Below are 20,451 nucleotides of genomic sequence, written 5' to 3'. Positions count from 1 at the left end.
ATTAATGGCACTATACTGGGAACTACTGAGGAGGAAAGGGATCTAGGAGTCACTATTTCAGGTGACATAAAGGATAAATATAGTATTAATGGCACTATACTGGAAACTACTGAGGAGGAAAGGGATCTAGGAGTCACTATTTCAGGTGACATAAAGGATAAATATAGTATTAATGGCGCTATACTGGAAGTGACTGAGGAGGAAAGGGATCTAGGAGTCACTATTTCAGGTGACATAAAGGATAAATATAGTATTAATGGCGCTATCCTGGAAACTACTGAGGAGGAAAGGGATCTAGGAGTCACTATTTCAGGTGACATAAATGCTAAATATAGTATTATTGGCACTATACTGGGAACTACTGAGGAGGAGAGGGATCTAGGAGTCACTATTTCAGGGGACATAAAGGATAAATATAGTATTAATGGTGCTATACTGGGAATTACTAAGGAGGAAAGGGATCTAGGAGTCACGACTTCAGGTGACACAAAGGATGAATATAGTATTAATGGCACTATCCTGGAAACTACTGAGGAGGAAATGGATCTATGAGTCACTATCTCAGGTGACATAAAGGATAAATATAGTATTAATAGCTGTATACTGGAAACTACTGAGGAGGAAAGGGATCTAGAAGTCACTATTTCAGGTGACATAAAGGATAAATATAGTATTAATGGCACTATACTGGGAACTACTGAGGAGGAAAGGGATCTAGGAGTCACTATCTCAGGTGACATAAAGGATAAATATAGTATTAATGGCACTATACGGGAGACTACTGAGGAGGAAAGGGATCTAGGAGTCACTATCTCAGGTGACATAAAGGATAAATATAGTATTAATGGCACTATACTGGAAACTGAGGAGGAAAGGGATCTAGGAGTCACTATCTCAGGTGACATAAAGGATAAATATAGTATTAATGGCACTATACTGGAGACTACTGAGGAGGAAAGGGATCTAGGAGTCACTATCTCAGGTGACATAAAGGATAAATATAGTATTAATGGCACTATACTGGGAACTACTGAGGAGGAAAGGGATCTAGGAGTCACTATCTCAGGTGACATAAAGGATAAATATAGTATTAATGGCACTATACGGGAGACTACTGAGGAGGAAAGGGATCTAGGAGTCACTATCTCAGGTGACATAAAGGATAAATATAGTATTAATGGCACTATACTGGAGACTACTGAGGAGGAAAGGGATCTAGGAGTCACTATTTCAGGTGACATAAAGGATAAATATAGTATTAATGGCACTATACTGGGAACTACTGAGGAGGAAAGGGATCTAGGAGTCACTATCTCAGGTGACATAAAGGATAAATATAGTATTAATGGCACTATACGGGAGACTACTGAGGAGGAAAGGGATCTAGGAGTCACTATCTCAGGTGACATAAAGGATAAATATAGTATTAATGGCACTATACTGGAGACTACTGAGGAGGAAAGGGATCTAGGAGTCACTATTTCAGGTGACATAAAGGATAAATATAGTATTAATGGCACTATACTGGGAACTACTGAGGAGGAAAGGGATCTAGGAGTCACTATCTCAGGTGACATAAAGGATAAATATAGTATTAATGGCACTATACGGGAGACTACTGAGGAGGAAAGGGATCTAGGAGTCACTATCTCAGGTGACATAAAGGATAAATATAGTATTAATGGCACTATACTGGAGACTACTGAGGAGGAAAGGGATCTAGGAGTCACTATTTCAGGTGACATAAAGGATAAATATAGTATTAATGGCACTATACTGGGAACTACTGAGGAGGAAAGGGATCTAGGAGTCACTATCTCAGGTGACATAAAGGATAAATATAGTATTAATGGCACTATACGGGAGACTACTGAGGAGGAAAGGGATCTAGGAGTCACTATCTCAGGTGACATAAAGGATAAATATAGTATTAATGGCACTATACTGGAGACTACTGAGGAGGAAAGGGATCTAGGAGTCACTATTTCAGGTGACATAAAGGATAAATATAGTATTAATGGCACTATACTGGAGACTACTGAGGAGGAAAGGGATCTAGGAGTCACTATTTCAGGTGACATAAAGGATAAATATAGTATTAATGGCACTATACTGGAGACTACTGAGGAGGAAAGGGATCTAGGAGTCACTATTTCAGGTGACATAAAGGATAAATATAGTATTAATGGCACTATACTGGGAACTACTGAGGAGGAAAGGGATCTCAGGTGACACAAAGGCAGGTAAGCAATGTAACAAGGCAATGAGGAAGGCTAGTCAGATGCTTGGTGCATTGGGAGAGGAATCAGCAGCAGAAAGAAAGAAGTAATAATGCCACTGTATAGGTCATTGGTACGGCCTCATCTAGAATACTGTGTCCAGTTCTGGAGGCCATATCTTCAGAAGGATATTAATACATTAGAGACTGTACAAAGAAGGGCAACTAAAATGGTGCATGGCCTACATCACACAACATACCCAGAAAGACTAAGAAATCTCAATATGTATAGTATGGGGCAGAGAAGGGAAAGGGGGGACATGATAGAGACTGTCACATATATCGGATATCACCAGGGTACAGGAGGAGACATTCCTCACAGGGAGAGAAGTGATAGGACACGAGGACATGCACTGAGACTGAAGGGGGGAGGTTCAGGGGAAATTACATCACAGAAAGGGTAGTGGATAAGTGGAATAGCCTCCCGTCAGAGGTGGTATATGGTAAGACAATAGAACAATTGAAACATGCATGGGATAGACTGACATAAGGATATTGTGAGTGAGACCTAAGGAAGAAATAGGGTTGAGGTTACAAAAAGGCTAAAATAATAAAGTACAGGCTAGAGGGGCAAAGTGGTTCTATGTTTCTAGGAATAATACTCTTGTCTCTGTAGCAATGTCGCGGCAGCAGCACTAGGGGGCACTGTTACTCCTGTCAGCGCGTGGAATACTGCACTTACCTTTCTTTGTGGTGACCGTGCTGTCTTCTGGGTACAGAATCTTCGGTAGATGTGAGGCTGAAATGAGAGACCAGTACATGTCATATCCACAAGGCGAGGGACAGATAAATAGCTGTCACTGGCATATATCTATATCTATATATATATATATATATATATGTTCCCTGATCACCTATGTGTGTACACCTTATTCATCCATGTTCTGTAAGCCAGAGTCTGTATCTTATAGACTGACTATAGCCATTGCTGGACTATCTTCTGTTATCAGGTGCACTGGGGGTGTCTGGGTTCTGGCCCAGTTTGGGGGTCCTCCTGGATTTATGGAGCAGCAAAGATTTGGAAACCAATGTATAAGATGCCTTTCTTGCTGCGGTGTTCACACCGATAGATCTACAGTTATTACAGTCATAATACTCGTCTTCACACACCGTTATAGTCTATGTATGAGACGGTGACATGGGCCCCCATTCTGTCCAGGGGGGCCCCACACGATGTACCCATATTGTTGTAATACTTACCAGAGTCCCATGATGGGTGCTGCAGCAACAATTACACCAAAAAATGCGCAGTACGAGGTTGGTCTCCGGAACATGGCAGACGCCATGTTACTGGGGACATGCACAGTAGACTCCGATGCCATGGGGAGGAGGGGGCCCACCTGGAATCTGCACACTGGCCCCCTCCTCTCTTAAAACGCCCCTGTCTAGAAGCCACTGCCAATCCCCTCGTCGCCAGGTGCACCCACTGGACAACGCGGCGGACGAATGAGGAACCGCCATGTCGCTGGTTCCAGGAGGCTGTGTGGCGGGCTATTTAATCCACCACATCCGTGCCGCCCGGGTCTTTTCTTTTGGAGCTGCCGGAAGAGGAGATTGTCCTGCGGCCAGGAAGATCGTCGGAGGAGATGTAGATCGGGCCCGCTGTGGTCTGACCACGTGCACCGCAGTGAGGTCCTTGCAGGCTTCCCTTCCAGAGCTCTCCCCAAATCACCCACCCTGCCCGCTACGCCAAATTACATATACATAGTGTACAGCGACTCCTGACACCCCCGGCATATATACATTATATACACAGTGTACAGCGACTCCTGACACCCCCGGCATATATACATTATATACACAGTGTACAGCGACTCCTGACACCCCCGGCATTTATACATTATATACACAGTGTACAGCGACTCCTGACTCCCCCGGCATATATACATTATATACACATTATACCGTGATATCCAGCATATATACATTATATACACAGTATACCGTGATATCCAGCATATATACATTATATACACAGTATACCGTGATATCCAGCATATATACACAGTATACTGTTATATCCAGCATATATACATTATATACACAGTATACCGTGATATCCAGCATATATACATTATATACACAGTATACCATTATATCCAGCATATATACACAGTATACCGTTATAGCCAGCATATATACATTATATACACAGTATACCATTATAGCCAGCATATATACATTGTATACACAGTATACCGTGATATCCAGCATATATACATTATATACACAGTATACCATTATATCCAGCATATGTACATTATATACACAGTTTACAGCATATATACATTATATACACAGTATACCGTTATATCCAGCATAAATACATTATATACACAGTATACCGTTATAGCCAGCATATATACATTATATACACAGTATACCGTTATAGCCAGCATATATACATTATATACACAGTATACCGTGATATCCAGCATATATACATTATATACACAGTATACCGTGATATCCAGCATATATACATTATATACACAGTATACCGTTATATCCAGCATATATACATTGTATACACAGTATACCGTTATATCCAGCATATATACATTATATACACAGTATACCGTTATATCCAGCATATATACATTATATACACAGTATACCGTGATATCCAGCATATATACATTATATACACAGTATACCGTGATATCCAGCATATATACATTGTATACACAGTATACCGTTATATCCAGCATATATACATTGTATACACAGTATACCGTTATATCCAGCATATATACATTATATACACAGTATACCGTTATATCCAGCATATATACATTATATACACAGTATACCGTTATATCCAGTATATATACATTATATACACAGTATACCGTTATATCCAGCATATATACATTATATACACAGTATACCGTGATATCCAGCATATATACAGTTTCACACCTGGCCTCAGGGCCTCATTCGCTCTCTGTATGGCCATGTGGGATAATAGGATTTTGGATCTGGGGGTCAGTGTATATGCCAGGGATCACGGTACCTGGGGTCAGTATATATGCCAAGGATCACGGTACCGGAGGTCAGTATATATGCCGAGGGATCAAGTTACAGTATGTATGTACCGGGGGTCAGTATATATGCCGGTTGATCACAGTACGCTGTGTAATGGGGGTAGGTATAATTTTGCGGTGCCTTCTTACCTGCTGTCGTGCTGATGACACTGTTCATGATGAGTAGAGATAATAGATATATTCCACCTGCCCTCTTCTCACCTGAAACAACAGGGGGCAGCACTGAGCTGGGTCCTCCCACAGCATTACGTGGTAATTTCATACTGGAGATACACTGACTGAGCCTCCCCCTGCTTTCTGCTCTCTGCGGCCCACAGCCCCATATAACGGGTGACCTAATATTGGGGGTAATTCCAAGTTGATCGCAGCAGGAATTTTGTTAGCAGTTGGGCAAAACCATGTGCACTGCAGGGGAGGCAGATGTAACATGTGCAGAGAGAGTTAGATTTGGGTGGGGTGTGTTCAATCTGCACTCTAAATTGCAGTGCAAAAATAAAGCAGACACTATTTACCCTGCACAGAAATAATATAACCCACCCAAATCTAACTCTCTCTGCACATGTTACATCTGCCCCCCCTGCAGTGCACATAGTTTTGCCCAACTGCTCACAAAATTCCTGCTGCGATCAACTTGGAATTACCCCCTTTGTGACCCTATTGAGAGATTATACAAGGAAGGTACTCCCAGCACTGAGCTACATCAGGCAGGCGTACTTACTAGAACTATTCTGCTTAATCTGCCCACAATATACGCGAATCACTTGCACAGTACAGTGTACGATAATGGTGGTCATTCCGAGTTGTTCGCTCGGTAAATTTTTTCGCATCGCAGCGATTTTCCGCTTAGTGCGCATGCGCAATGTCCGCACTGCGACTGCGCCAAGTAAATTTGCTGTACAGTTAGGTATTTTACTCACGTTTTTTTCTTCGTTCTGGTGATCGTAATGTGATTGACAGGAAGTGGGTGTTTCTGGGCGGAAACAGGCGGTTTTATGGGCGTGTGGGAAAAAACGCTACCGTTTCTGGGAAAAACGCGGGAGTGCCTGGAGAAACGGAGGAGTGTCTGGGCGAACGCTGGGTGTGTTTGTGACGTCAAACCAGGAACGACAAGCACTGAATTGATCGCACTGGCAGAGTAAGTCTCGAGCTACTCAGAAACTGCACAGAGAAGTCTTTTCGCAATATTGCTAATCTTTCGTTCGCAATTTTAAGAAGCTAAGATTCACTCCCAGTAGGCGGCGGCTTAGAGTGTGCAAAGCTGCTAAAAGCAGCTTGCGAGCGAACAACTCGGAATGAGGGCCAATATGTATATCACATGTATGGCTAACATGTCATTATATATATATATATATATATATATATATATACACATACATACACACTTACACACATATATATTATATACACACACACAAATACACTATGAGGTTCCTTACCTGGTGCTGTGCTTTGTGTCATGGTGTCTCTGTGACATGCCCGGCCTGGGACCTTTATATCCCGCTGCCTGCGATGTGTCACCACTTTCACTTTGTATGTGACTGTGCACATTCATTTCCTATAGGGATGGAATATAGGAAATGCAACCTGGTGTTCTATTGTGAAATCAGCGTACAAAGGTCTGTATCATGCAGGGGGGTGATTATAAATACAGAAGCCACATTTCTGTGCTGGATACAGAGTAATATAAATATATACACATGTATATGGAAAACAGCAGCTGCCATACACCAGAAGGAAAGTCTCCTCATAGACACAAAAGTAGTAGAAAATAACCATGAAACATATAGTGAATAAGTCACAAAATATCACATTTATTAAAAACATTGAAAATACACATGCAAGTACAACACAGTAACAAGGAAACAGCAGTATATCATATTATATATTATATATTCTTACTGCAATAATACTGTTGGTGCCTTGCAGCTTACGCATAGTGTGATAGCCAACAAGCAGCCGTGTCGCTGCGACCTGTAATCCCTGAATGATGTGGACAGTATGGTGCCAGGGCTCTTATAGAGACACAATAGGCGGCTGTATTATAGTAATTAACTGATAGTGATGTATATAGCCTAGGTAGTGTGAGCCAGGATCACTGAGTGTATAGAGGAGAGATCACCAGGTGAGAGTGACTGCTGTACAGGGCTCTTATAGAGACACAATAGGCGGCTGTATTATAGTAATTACCGGGTGGTCTTCAGTATGCCGGCTCTTGGAGCCCGATCGCCGGCATACCATACTACACCCTAATTACCTGATAGTGATGTATATTGCCTAGGTAGTGGGAGCCAGGATCACTGAGTGTATAGAGATATCACCAGGTGAGAGTGACTGCTGTACAGGACTCTTATAGAGACACAATAGGCGGCTGTATTATAGTAATTACCTGATAGTGATGTATATAGCCTAGGTAGTGTGAGTCAGGATCACTGAGTGTATAGAGATATCACCAGGTGAGAGTGACTGCTGTACAGGACTCTTATAGAGACACAATAGGTGGCTGTATTATAGTAATTACCTGATAGTGATGTATATAGCCTAGGTAGTGTGAGCCAGGATCACTGAGTGTATAGAGAGATATCACCAGGTGAGAGTGACTGCTGTACAGGGCTCTTATAGAGACACAATAGGTGGCTGTATTATAGTAATTACCTGATAGTGATGTATATAGCCTAGGTAGTGTGAGCCAGGATCACTGAGTGTATAGAGATATCACCAGGTGAGAGTGACTGCTGTACAGGACTCTTATAGAGATACAATAGGCAGCTGTATTTTAGTAATTACCTGATAGTGATGTATATAGCCTAGGTAGTGTGAGCCAGGGTCACTGAGTGTATAGAGATATCACCAGGTGAGAGTGACTGCTGTACAGGTCTCTTATAGAGACACAATAGGTGGCTGTATTATAGTAATTACCTGATAGTGATGTATATAGCCTAGGTAGTGTGAGCCAGGATCACTGAGTGTATAGAGATATCACCAGGTGAGAGTGACTGCTGCACAGGGCTCTTGTAGAGACACTATAGGTGGCTGTATTATAGTAATTACCTGATAGTGATGTATATAGCCTAGGTAGTGTGAGCCAGGATCACTGAGTGTATAGAGAGATATCACCAGGTGAGAGTGACTGCTGCACAGGGCTCTTATAGAGACACAATAGGTGGCTGTATTATAGTAATTACCTGATAGTGATGTATATAGTCTAGGTAGTGTGAGCCAGGGTCACTGAGTGTATAGAGATATCACCAGGTGAGAGTGACTGCTGTACAGGACTCTTATAGAGACACAATAGGTGGCTGTATTATAGTAATTACCTGATAGTGATGTATATAGTCTAGGTAGTGTGAGCCAGGATCACTGAGTGTATAGAGATATCACCAGGTGAGAGTGACTGCTGTACAGGACTCTTATAGAGACACAATAGGCAGCTGTATTTTAGTAATTACCTGATAGTGATGTATATAGCCTAGGTAGTGTGAGCCAGGGTCACTGAGTGTATAGAGAGATATCACCAGGTGAGAGTGACTGCTGTACAGGACTCTTATAGAGACACAATAGGTGGCTGTATTATAGTAATTACCTGATAGTGATGTATATAGCCTAGGTAGTGTGAGCCAGGATCACTGAGTGTATAGAGAGATATCACCAGGTGAGAGTGACTGCTGTACAGGTCTCTTATAGAGACACAATAGGTGGCTGTATTATAGTAATTACCTGATAGTGATGTATATAGCCTAGGTAGTGTGAGCCAGGATCACTGAGTGTATAGAGATATCACCAGGTGAGAGTGACTGCTGTACAGGACTCTTATAGAGATACAATAGGTGGCTGTATTATAGTAATTACCTGATAGTGATTTATATAGCCTAGGTAGTGTGAGCCAGGGTCACTGAGTGTATAGAGAGATATCACCAGGTGAGAGTGACTGTTGTACAGGACTCTTATAGAGACACAATAGGTGGCTGTATTATAGTAATTACCTGATAGTGATTTATATAGCCTAGGTAGTGTGAGCCAGGGTCACTGAGTGTATAGAGAGATATCACCAGGTGAGAGTGACTGCTGTACAGGACTCTTATAGAGACACAATAGGTGGCTGTATTATAGTTTTTACCTGATAGTGATGTATATAGCCTAGGCAGTGTGAGCCAGGATCACTGAGTGTATAGAGAGATATCACCAGGTGAGAGTGACTGCTGTACAGGACTCTTATAGAGACACAATAGGTGGCTGTATTATAGTAATTACCTGATAGTGATTTATATAGCCTAGGTAGTGTGAGCCAGGGTCACTGAGTGTATAGAGAGATATCACCAGGTGAGAGTGACTGCTGTACAGGACTCTTATAGAGACACAATAGGTGGCTGTATTATAGTAATTACCTGATAGTGATGTATATAGCCTAGGCAGTGTGAGCCAGGATCATTGAGTGTATAGAGAGATATCACCAGGTGAGAGTGACTGCTGTACAGGGCTCTTATAGAGACACAATAGGTGGCTGTATTATAGTAATTACCTGATAGTGATTTATATAGCCTAGGTAGTGTGAGCCAGGGTCACTGAGTGTATAGAGAGATATCACCAGGTGAGAGTGACTGCTGTACAGGACTCTTCTAGAGACACAATAGGCGGCTGTATTATAGTAATTACCTGATAGTGATTTATATAGCCTAGGTAGTGTGAGCCAGGGTCACTGAGTGTATAGAGAGATATCACCAGGTGAGAGTGACTGCTGTACAGGGCTCTTATAGAGACACAATAGGTGGCTGTATTATAGTAATTACCTGATAGTGATTATAGCCTAGGTAGTGTGAGCCAGGGTCACTGAGTGTATAGAGAGATATCACCAGGTGAGAGTGACTGCTGTACAGGACTCTTATAGAGACACAATAGGCGGCTGTATTATAGTAATTACTTGATAGTGATGTATATAGTCTAGGTAGTGTGAGCCAGGGTCACTGAGTGTATAGATATATCACCAGGTGAGAGTGACTGCTGTACAGGACTCTTATAGAGACACTATAGTGTCTCTATATTATAGTAATTTCCTGATAGTGATGTATATATCCTAGGTAGTGTGAGCCAGGATCACTGAGTGTATATAGAGATATCACGTAACGTATTGATCGATCTTGGAAGTGAGGTGAGTCTCCCTGTATCCCACTCTACTGAATAAGGGTTATACAGCACTAAGTTTCTATATACTTTTGTCAGTATGAATAGTTAAATTTAGTGCCTATTGCATATGAGTCTGTGTACACTACTGTGGTTTTCTTCGCAATGCATCTGAATATGTTAAGATCTGTATAATTCAGAATTCAGTAATATGTACTCCTACATACTTTACAATATGTTTGTAGTTGATATTATGCTCATATGACTAATATATAATATGTGACTGACTGCTAGTGTAATTACTGACTATATATATATATATATATATATATATATGTTTGTCAGTTGATCTTCTGATCCTCAATGCTGGGTGCATAAGTAGGGTCGGATTGATGTCACTTTAGTGTAGTGATGAGCGGGTTCGGTTCCTCGGAAACCGAACCCCCCCGAACTTCACCCATTTTACATGGGTCCGAGGCATACTCGGATTCTCCCGTATGGCTCGGTTAACCCGAGCGCGCCCGAATGTCATCGTCCCGCTGTTGGATTCTCGCGAGATTCGGATTCTATATAAGCAGCCGCGCGTCGCCGCCATTTTCACTCGTGCGTTGGAAATGTTAGGGAGAGGACGTGGCTGGCGTCCTCTCCGTTTATTCATTGTTGAGTTGATGCAAATATTTGTGCTTGCTTATATCATTGTGGGGACTGGGGAGCAGCTTTATATTAATATAGGAGGAGTACAGTGCAGAGTTTTGCTGATCAGTGACCACCAGTATTATACGTTCTCTGCCTGAAAAAAAACGCTCCATATCTGTGCTCAGTGTGCTGCATAATATATCTGTGCTCACACTGCTTAATTGTGGGGACTGGGGAGCAGCTGTATTATATAGGAGGAGTACAGTGCAGAGTTTTGCTGACAGTGACCACCAGTATTATACGTTGTCTGCCTGAAAAACACTCCAGATCTGTGCTCAGTGTGCTGCTTTATTGTGGGGACTGGGGACCACCAGTATAATATTATATAGGAGGAGTACAGTGCAGAGTTTTGCTGACCAGTGACCACCAGTATTATACATTGTCTGCCTGAAAAACACTCCATATCTGTGCAGCATTGTAGACAGTATATAGTAGGAGTACAGTGCATAATTTTGCTGACCACCAGTATATAATATATAGGAGTACGGTACAGAAGGACACTGCTGTACCTACCTCTGTGTCATCAAGTATACTATCCATCCATACCTGTGGTGCATTTAAGTTTTGCACAGTTTGCTGACCACCAGTATATAATATATTGCATTACGGTACAGGTTTTTCTGTACCTACAAGAGAGCGGCAATCCTAAATAAGTTTACAAACGAGCAGCAAAGATATGGGTTATGCTTTTGGGGCATCAACCTTAACAATAGCTGCTAACAGATCAATTTGCTTAATACAGGCAAAGCTGATTCAGAATCAAAGGAGGTTCTGGTAACTTGACTTTGGTTTAGTCTCTGTTGAGTAAGCAGATAGTGGGGAGTCAGAAGCAGACTCCAAGAAGGTCACGTTTCCTTCCACATATAACCCTTAGTTAGGGGTCTGGTTTAGGCCTTTTTTGTTCATAAAGAAAAAGCAATAGGTTCGTAACAGAGTCCAGAGGGCCAGCTTCCAAACCAGAGGATAATCCATCAGCATGATGGTACAGGCCTTTTTCTGGGGGATCCCAGGGAAGGGGTCCGACCTCTTAGGTTGCACAGATCTGGTAACAGATGCTGGGGTGCAAGAAGCGGTAGCTCTAGTTTATGCTTTACTTTTCAAGAGCATCTTCCTCGAAGATTCTTCAGCTCCAGCCCATTCCGGGCAAAGGCGAAGATAAGGGGATTGCAGGCAGTTCAGAAATGGCTTTTGTCAGGCATAGTCATCCCGGTAACCCATGCAATGGGGACAGGGGGTTCACTCCAACCTGGGGTTGATTCAGAAGGATTATTTACTCCATTCTCAATCTCTAAAATCCTAAACAAATAGTAATTTAAACTATGCTGAAAGCCCGGAAACCGGCTTCGGCTTGAATTTATTACAGAGTGTGGCATGCTTACCTCACTTGGTGTGCTTCTAGGAAATATGACACCTCGAAATTCAGAACTTCCAAACTTCTGGCTTTTCTTCAACGAGGATTAGATTTAGGACTTTGTCTGGCCACTCTCAAGGTACGGATATTGGCCTTGTCTGTATGGTTCCAGCGCAAGACTGTCTCCATTCCTGATGTACATACATTCCTCCAGTGGCTCCATGGGATCTGTCTGTTGTATTGGAGGCTCTTCAAGAAGCTCCGTTTGAACCTGTAGAATCTTTGAACCATAAATGGCTCATGGTTCCTGCTGGCAATTGCATCTGCAAGGATGGTTTCGGACTAAAGTGCATTGTCCTGTCGTCCATCCTTGTTGATATTTCACCGGGAAAGGGCAGTTCTTCGTACTCGCCCTGGTTATCTGCCTAAGGTGGTGTCATCCTTCCACCTCAATCAAGAAATTGTAGTCCCCGCCTTTATCTCTCCAGACCTATTGGTTAAAGAACGTTCTTCGGATGTGGTTAGGGCTCTCCATGTCTATGTGGACGGTCTGATGCCCTCTTTATCCTCTTCGGATTTCACAAGCGGGTTGGCCTGCTAATAATCAAACGCTGGCCAGATAAATTAGAACGGTGATTGCACAAGCTTATACTCGAGCTGGTCTTCCAGGTCCAGCTACTATCAATGCCCATTCTACTCGGTCTGTTGGACCTTCTTTGGCGGCACGCCATGGGGCGTCCTCTGAAAAATTGTGCAAAGTGGCTACGTGGTCTTCAGTGAACATGTTTCTTAGGTTCTATGCCTTTGATACCTTTGTCTCCGAGGCTGCTTCCTTTGGACGCCGGATTCTCATGTCCACCCAGGCACATCCCCTCCTTTGAGGTACTGCTTTAGAACATCCCAATGTTTCCCTGTGGAAACCCTATGTACCCTGCTGCAAAAAATAAGAGTTATGGTAGACTTTCTTAACTCTCTTTCTGCAAAGTACATTGAGTCCAGAGGGCGTCCACCCTGACGCACCTGGCTTCCTTGAGTTTGTATGGCATTGGCCTCTGGTTACTCTCTACTGTTGTGAGAATGTATTATTGAGTGCCTAACATCTTCCTTCTCTCTTGCCTGCTTCCCGCATTAACAAAACTGAGCTCACAGTGCCTGGAGGTGGGCTTATAGAGGAGGGCCCCAATGTATCCTGGGACAGCTAAAGCTTTAACCTGTTGGTGCCCTGGATACAGATCAATCTCTACACCCCGATGTTTCCCTGTGGACCCTATGTACTTCGCCGAAAGAGAGTTAACAATGGTAAGTCTACCATAACTCTTACTTTTATATTTCAAGGGGAGTTTTATGTACAGTGGTGTGGGACAGTTTCACCAACCTTTATTGGGGGGAAATAGGAAATGAATAATGAAACCAATAATCCCTTTCTGCCACATATTAAGCTATGTGAATGGTATATAGAGGACAATTGTCTGGCAAGGTGATGAAATCTCGTTTTATAGTCTATCTCATTTGAATGGTCACACTTATAACCTGAGATTCACTTCTCATTTTAATGAAAGCAAGATTGATTATTATTTTTATTTTGGTTTAGGATATGAGTATTTGGACATGGGGTAAATATGTAGAGACCTATACCCATATCAAAAGGATGACCGTAACAGCCATATACACTATGAAAGCTGCCATTTAAAAAAAAAAAAAAAGGGTATATAATAAATCGTATTGCCAATTTATTAGGGTTAGAAGGAATTGTTTAGAGGATGTGACGTAAGACGAGCAGACAGAAGTCTATAGTGAGAGGTTTCTGGAGAAAGTGTCCTAATAAAACGCTGAATAGACGGGATCTTCTGGTTTATAAGGAGCGAAAGGACCTAAATAAGAAGAGTATCCGGTCTTTAGGAGTCTAGGTCGGTTCTGGTATGAATGGTCGACCACTATTGGTTGACATAGACATGGTCGACGTGGAATAATAGTTGTCGCATGAAAATGGTCGAACGGGGCAGGTCAATACATGGAAAGGTCAACATGGATTTTTTTAACTGTTTTTGGTGTAATTTTTTCCGTAACATGACCAGGAACCCCAATTAGTGTACCGCGCCCCTTGCATGGCTCGCGAGCTGGTTACCGCTCCCAATCATAGTCCACGTGGATGGTAAAGTATGAAAAAGTTAAAAATCTATATTTAAAAAAAAAAAAAAAAAATGTCGAGCTGTCCTGTGTAGACTGTTTTCATGTGTCGACCATTTGTCCATGTTGACCATGTCAGTGTTGACCAATAATGGTCAACCTAATGACTGTCGACCCTAACATGGTCGACCATCCAAACAGGTTTCGTCTAGGTCAGTAGTCACTAGGTCGACCATTGAAGGTCGACAGTAAGTAGGTCGACACTGACTAAAGGTCGACACATGATTAGGTCAACAGGTATGGAAGGTTGACATGGTTATTAGGTTGACACAAAAGGTCGACACAGGTTTTTATTTTTTAATACCAGCTAAGGGTAGTTACCAACCTGATATTGCCATAACTGTTGACAATGCAACTATCCACCCCACAAGCTCGTTGCCTAGGTGTCATCCTTGACTCTGAACTGTCGTTTGTTCCACACATTCAATCTGTCTCTAAATCATGTTACATGCACCTTAAAAACATATCCAAAATACGCCCTTATCTTACACAAGACACTGCTAACACTCTAATCCATGCTCTCATCATCTCCCGCATTGATTATTGTAATAGTCTCCTTACTGGTTTTCCCAAACATAGGCTCTCACCACTTCATTCCATTTTAAATGCAGCTGCGAGGCTAATCTTCCTCGCCAGACGTTCTTCGTCTGCTGATCCGCTCTGTCAGTCCCTCCATTGGTTACCGGTATTCTACCGTGTCAAATATAAAATACTTTTACTTACATACAAGGCTATTAACCAAACTACACCAACATACATCTCTTCACTCATCTCAAAATATCTCCCTACCCGACCTCTCCGCTCTGCACAAGATCTGCGTCTCTCATCCAGATGTATTACCTGTTCCCACTTAAAATTACAGGACTTTACCCGGGCTTCACCCACTCTGTGGAATGCCCTCCCACGCACAATAAGACTCTCCAATAGTCTCCAAACCTTTAAACGTTCCCTGAAAACTCATCTCTTCAGACAAGCCTATCAAATTCCTGACCCACCCACATAACCTTCAATGCTTCCCTATCCAGTTACATTCCCTCTGCACAGTCCCCATAACCTCACATTTTGTCTTCCAACATTGCTGGGTGATCATATCATATACAACCCACTAAGAAGCTAGCAATCTGGGGAAACATTGGCCCTCATTCCGAGTTGATCGCTCGTTATTTTTCATCGCATCGCAGTGAAATTTCGCTTAGTGCGCATGCGCAATAGTCGCACTGCGACTGCGCCAAGTAACTTTGCTATGAAGATAGGATTTTTACTCACGGCATTTTCTTCGCTCCGGCGATCGTAGTGTGATTGACAGGAAATGGGTGTTACTGGGCGGAAACACGGCGTTTTAGGGGCGTGTGGATGAAAACGCTACCGTTTCCGGAAAAAACGCAGGAGTGGCCGGAGAAACGGGGGAGTGTCTGAGCGAACGCTGGGTGTGTTTCTGACGTCAATCCAGGAACGACAAGCACTGAACTGATCGCACAGGCAGAGTAAGTCTGAAGCTACTCTAAAACTGCTAAGTAGTTTGTGATCGCAATAATGCGAATACATCGGCCGCAATTTTAGGATGCTAAGATACACTCCCAGTAGGCGTAGGCTTAGCGTGTGTAACTCTGCTAAATTCGCCTTGCGACCGATCAACTCGGAATGAGGGCCATTATGTAACAGGTTGCATCTATCCTTGTGTATCAATACCTATTTCCCTATAGATGTAAGCTTGCGAGCAGGGCCTTCCTACCGCTATGTCTGCCTTTGCCCTGTTTTGTTCTATAACTGTTGTTCTAATTGTAAAGCGCAACGGAATATGCTGCGCTATATAAGAAACTGCTAATAAATAAATAATAAATAAATACCTCCTCTTTCCAAGAGTTTGTTTTAAACCTTGTGGCAAGCGTAGCGAGCCACCGTGCCCGAAGCGTGGTGAGCGGACGCATTTCAACAGTCGATGGAAATCAGAGTCAAGAAACCCTCTACCCCCCCACAAAACTATGTCGACCTTTTGCGTCAACCTTTACCATGTCGACCTAATGACCATGTGGCGCCATATAAATAAAGGATGATAATAATAATGTCGACCTAGTCATGTGTTGACCTTCAGCCAGTGTCGACACACTGTCGACCTTCAGTGGTTGACCTAGTGACTGTCGACCTAGACAGGGCTGACCCGGTGATCCACACCCGATAAGAAGCCTGTATCCCCTGTGTGCCAGATATCATGCTGAAAGTAAAGTTACATTCTCTGTAAGCATTGGGATTTGTTCGTGCCAGAGCCTAAACCTAACCCCCCCTTCACGCAGCCTAACCCTTCCCTCGCAGTCTAACCCCCCCCCCCCCACACACACACACACACCCACACCCACATACTGCGGCTTACCTCTCCGGCGACCCGGGCAGTCACTGGATTGTGATCGTGGCTGTTGGGATGCTAGCATCAGTATTTCGACAGCCCCCAGACCCTATTTTAAAAGACTATTCCTGAGAAACCACAAGTTGTTTTTAATAAGGACATTGAAGAATGCACTAGCCCCTGGTAATGTAATAAGTGTACAGAAGGAGTACCGCCCCATCTCTCTTCTCCCCTTCACCCCCAAACTACTTGAACGACTGGTCTACAGCCGCCTCACAAGCTACCTCTCTGACCACTCCATCCTTGATCCACTACAATCTGGCTTTCGCCCACTCCACCGAGACTTCCCTGGTGAAAGTCACCAATGACCTGCTTTCGGCCAAATCCAAGGGCCACTTCTCTTTGCTCATCCTTCTGGACCTCTCTGCTGCCTTTTACACCATGGATCACCCTCTCCTCCTCCGCACACTCCAAAACGTTGGCCTCTCTAGCACCATCCTTGACTGGTTTACCTCATACCTCACTAACCGCTCCTTCCCTGTGTCTGCCTCCAGCACCACCTCACACCCTTCCATCCTTCCTGTTTGTGTCCCTCAGGGTTCTGTCCTAGGCCACCTTCTGTTCTCCCTGTACACCTCTTCCCTGGTTGCGCTCATTTACTCCTTTTGGCCTTCAATACCACCTCTATGCTGATGACACACAACTCTACCTATCCTCTCCTGATCTGTCCCCCTCTGTCCTCTCTCAGGTCTCCAGCTGCCTTTCTGCCATCTCCTCCTGGATGTCTGAGCGCTCTCTGAAGCTCAACATGGACAAAACTGAACTCATTATCTTTCCCCCAGCCAGAACTACACCCCCTACAAATATCTCTATCACTGTTGACAACACTATCATCTCCCCAGTTCCCCAACTCCACTGCCTTGGTGTCACTCTTGACTCCTCCCTTTCCTTTGCACCCTACATCCAAGCTCTGGCGCAATCTTGTTGGTTCCAGCTACGCAACATTGCTCGCTTCAGGCCATATCTCTCCCAGAGTGCAACTAAACTTATCATCCACTCACTGGTCATCTCACGACTCGACTACTGCAATGTTCTCCTCACTGGCCTCACTTGCTCCCACCTCGCTCCCCTCCAATCTGTCCTCAACTCTGCAGCTAGGCTCATCTTCCTCTCCCGCTGCTCCACATCTGCCACTCCCCTTCGACAAAATCTACACTGGCTCCCATTCCCCTACAGAATCCTCTTCAAACTCCTCACCCTCACATACAAGGCCATCTCTAATTCCACTGCTCCCTACATCTCCAACCTCCTCTCCCTTCATACTCCCTCCCGCCCACTACGGTCGGCTGATGACCGTCGCCTCTCCTCTGCCCTGGTCACTGCTTCCCATGCACGAGTTCAGGATTTTTCCCGTGCTGCACCCCTTCAGTGGAACGTGCTCCCCCGCTCCATTAGACTCTCCCCGACCTTGCAAAACTTCAAACGGGCACTGAAAACCCACCTATGTATCAAAGCGTACCCCTCCAATGCATAACCTAGTCCTTAGGCTGCTCCTCCATCCCCCTGCCCCATGCCTTGAACATCTCTGCTTTGCTTGCATACTGCCATCAGGCTTCCTCCTGCTTGCTTGCACCTCATGTCATCTGTCTGTCGCCCCTCCCCACTAGATTGTTAGCTCTTCAGAGCAGGGCCCTCTATCCTCTTCTAAGCCCTCTTTTTGACACATTTCACTCAGCGACCATCTTTACCTGCTTTTTCTCCTGCTGGTAAAGACTCTTCTCTATCTGTGGCCACCAGCCCCAAGGTGTACAATGATTACTCCCTCGCTACTTACATCTTAGCTGTATTATGTATGAGAATTGTGGTGCTCTTTGTTACCTGCACTCCATTTTTGTTATTTATTTACTGTTATGCTAAGTTTTGTCTCCCTGTACTGTCCTTTGTACGGCGCTGCAAAACACTTGTGGCGCCCTATAAATAAAATGTAGTAATAATAATAATAATAATAATAATAATAATAATGTGACTAATGGTTACTTATCCATCATACAATACCATCAGGGAAGCGTCTAACTGGCTCCAAGACAATGACCCAAAACACACAGCCAGTGTCATTAAGAACTATCTTCAGCATAAAGAAGAATAAGGAGTCCAGGAAGTGATGATATGGCCCCCACAGAGCCCTGATCTCAACATCAGCCTGTCAGGGATTATATGAAGAGACAGAAGGATCTAAGCAAGCTGCATCCACCGAAGATTTGTGGTGAATTCTCCAAGACATTTGGAACAACCTATGTGCAAGTGTACCTAGAAGAATTGATGCTGATTTGAAGGCAAAGGGCGGTCACACCAGATACTGATTTGATTTAGATTTCTCTTCTGTTCATCCACTTTACATTTTGTCAATTGATAAAAATAAACTATTAACACTTCTACTACTGAAAGCTTTCTTACCTTTCAGCATTTTTTTCCACACCTGCTTAAAACTTTTGCACAGTACTGTGTGTGTGTGTGTGTGTGTGTGTGTGTGTGTATATGTGTGTGTGTATGTGTGTGTGTGTATATATATATATATATATATATATATATATATATATATATATATATATTATTAGTGTGGGGTGTGGGGGTCACCTGAGTTAGCTAGAATGAAGGAGCATAGTAAGTCGTGGACGGGTCACTTCCTTCAGTGTCAGAGCCGACTCACCCAGAAGTTTGTCCTTTGTGTGTTTACATGTGATAATGAGTCACAAAGTCAGCAGTTCCTATAGTCACTAATAGTATTTAGTATACACACGTGAGCTTTAATCAGGTGTATCATTGTACAACATAACTGGCCGATCAATAACAAACTTATTTCTCAACACTGGTTGTATTGCTTTACCTACACAGATATCAGGAACTACCACTGGCTCACCGACCACGGCAGGATCACTGGCTTCCTGCAGGAAACTGTGTGCTGGGACAGAATACAGTTGCTGATATTGAGCAGTTCAAAGGTCAGGAGTTAGCAGCAAATGCAGGGTTTCTGGGAAAGGGGGGGGGGGGGTTTCCAAATGCAATCCACAATCTCCTGCTCTGGTGAACGTTGGAGTCTGGAGGAGTGGTAGAAGAACCTAGTAAAGACCCTGGGGGGAGGGTTTGGCTAGAAACTACGGGTCATGCAGTGAGAATAGTGGGGATGGCGGTAGTAAACAAAATGGGGGAGAAGTTTGGGGGAGGGTAAGAGCAGGCAGTAAGGTTACTAACATGGCTACTAAAAGAGATTTTACCAAAGCACTAACCAATGACGATTACAGGTCATCATTGCTACATAAGGTGAAAGATGTCCCTAACGCAAGGGAAAATACTTATCTTAGTTGTATGTATGTAAACGCCAGAAGCATTACTGGTAAAAAGGGCGAACTAGAAATACTTGCAGCAAGCAAACAGTATG

At 43.4% G+C, this 20,451-nt stretch overlaps 1 protein-coding gene across 7 annotated transcripts in view; it reads right to left on the bottom strand.

Moving 5' to 3' along the window:
• The window catches only part of IL18BP (interleukin 18 binding protein), a 30,656-nt gene extending 10,702 nt beyond the window's left edge, over window positions 1-19,954 (bottom strand). Inside the window, exons 1-4 of one of the 7 annotated variants that reach the window (XM_063950888.1) lie at window positions 19,904-19,954; window positions 6,762-6,880; window positions 5,455-5,526; window positions 2,961-3,017 (exon numbers count right to left, since the gene is read on the bottom strand). In XM_063950888.1, the coding sequence (XP_063806958.1) occupies window positions 2,961-3,017; window positions 5,455-5,526; window positions 6,762-6,873 (241 nt within the window). In that variant the 5' untranslated portion in view covers window positions 6,874-6,880; window positions 19,904-19,954. Of the gene's footprint in view, window positions 1-2,960; window positions 3,018-5,454; window positions 5,527-6,761; window positions 6,881-7,579; window positions 7,673-7,711; window positions 7,772-7,843; window positions 7,932-8,109; window positions 8,174-8,507; window positions 8,565-9,439; window positions 9,490-19,903 lie in introns of those variants that run through there. The other 6 variants (XM_063950889.1, XM_063950882.1, XM_063950887.1 and 3 more) reach the window with 6 other exon arrangements.
• Window positions 19,955-20,451: the final 497 nt, after the last annotated feature.

Source organism: Pseudophryne corroboree, chromosome 2 (genome assembly GCF_028390025.1).
Source record: "Pseudophryne corroboree isolate aPseCor3 chromosome 2, aPseCor3.hap2, whole genome shotgun sequence".
NCBI classification, from domain to species: Eukaryota; Metazoa; Chordata; class Amphibia; order Anura; family Myobatrachidae; genus Pseudophryne; species Pseudophryne corroboree.
Note: the sequence above shows the minus strand (reverse complement) of the source record. Positions and strands in the feature narration are given on the sequence as shown.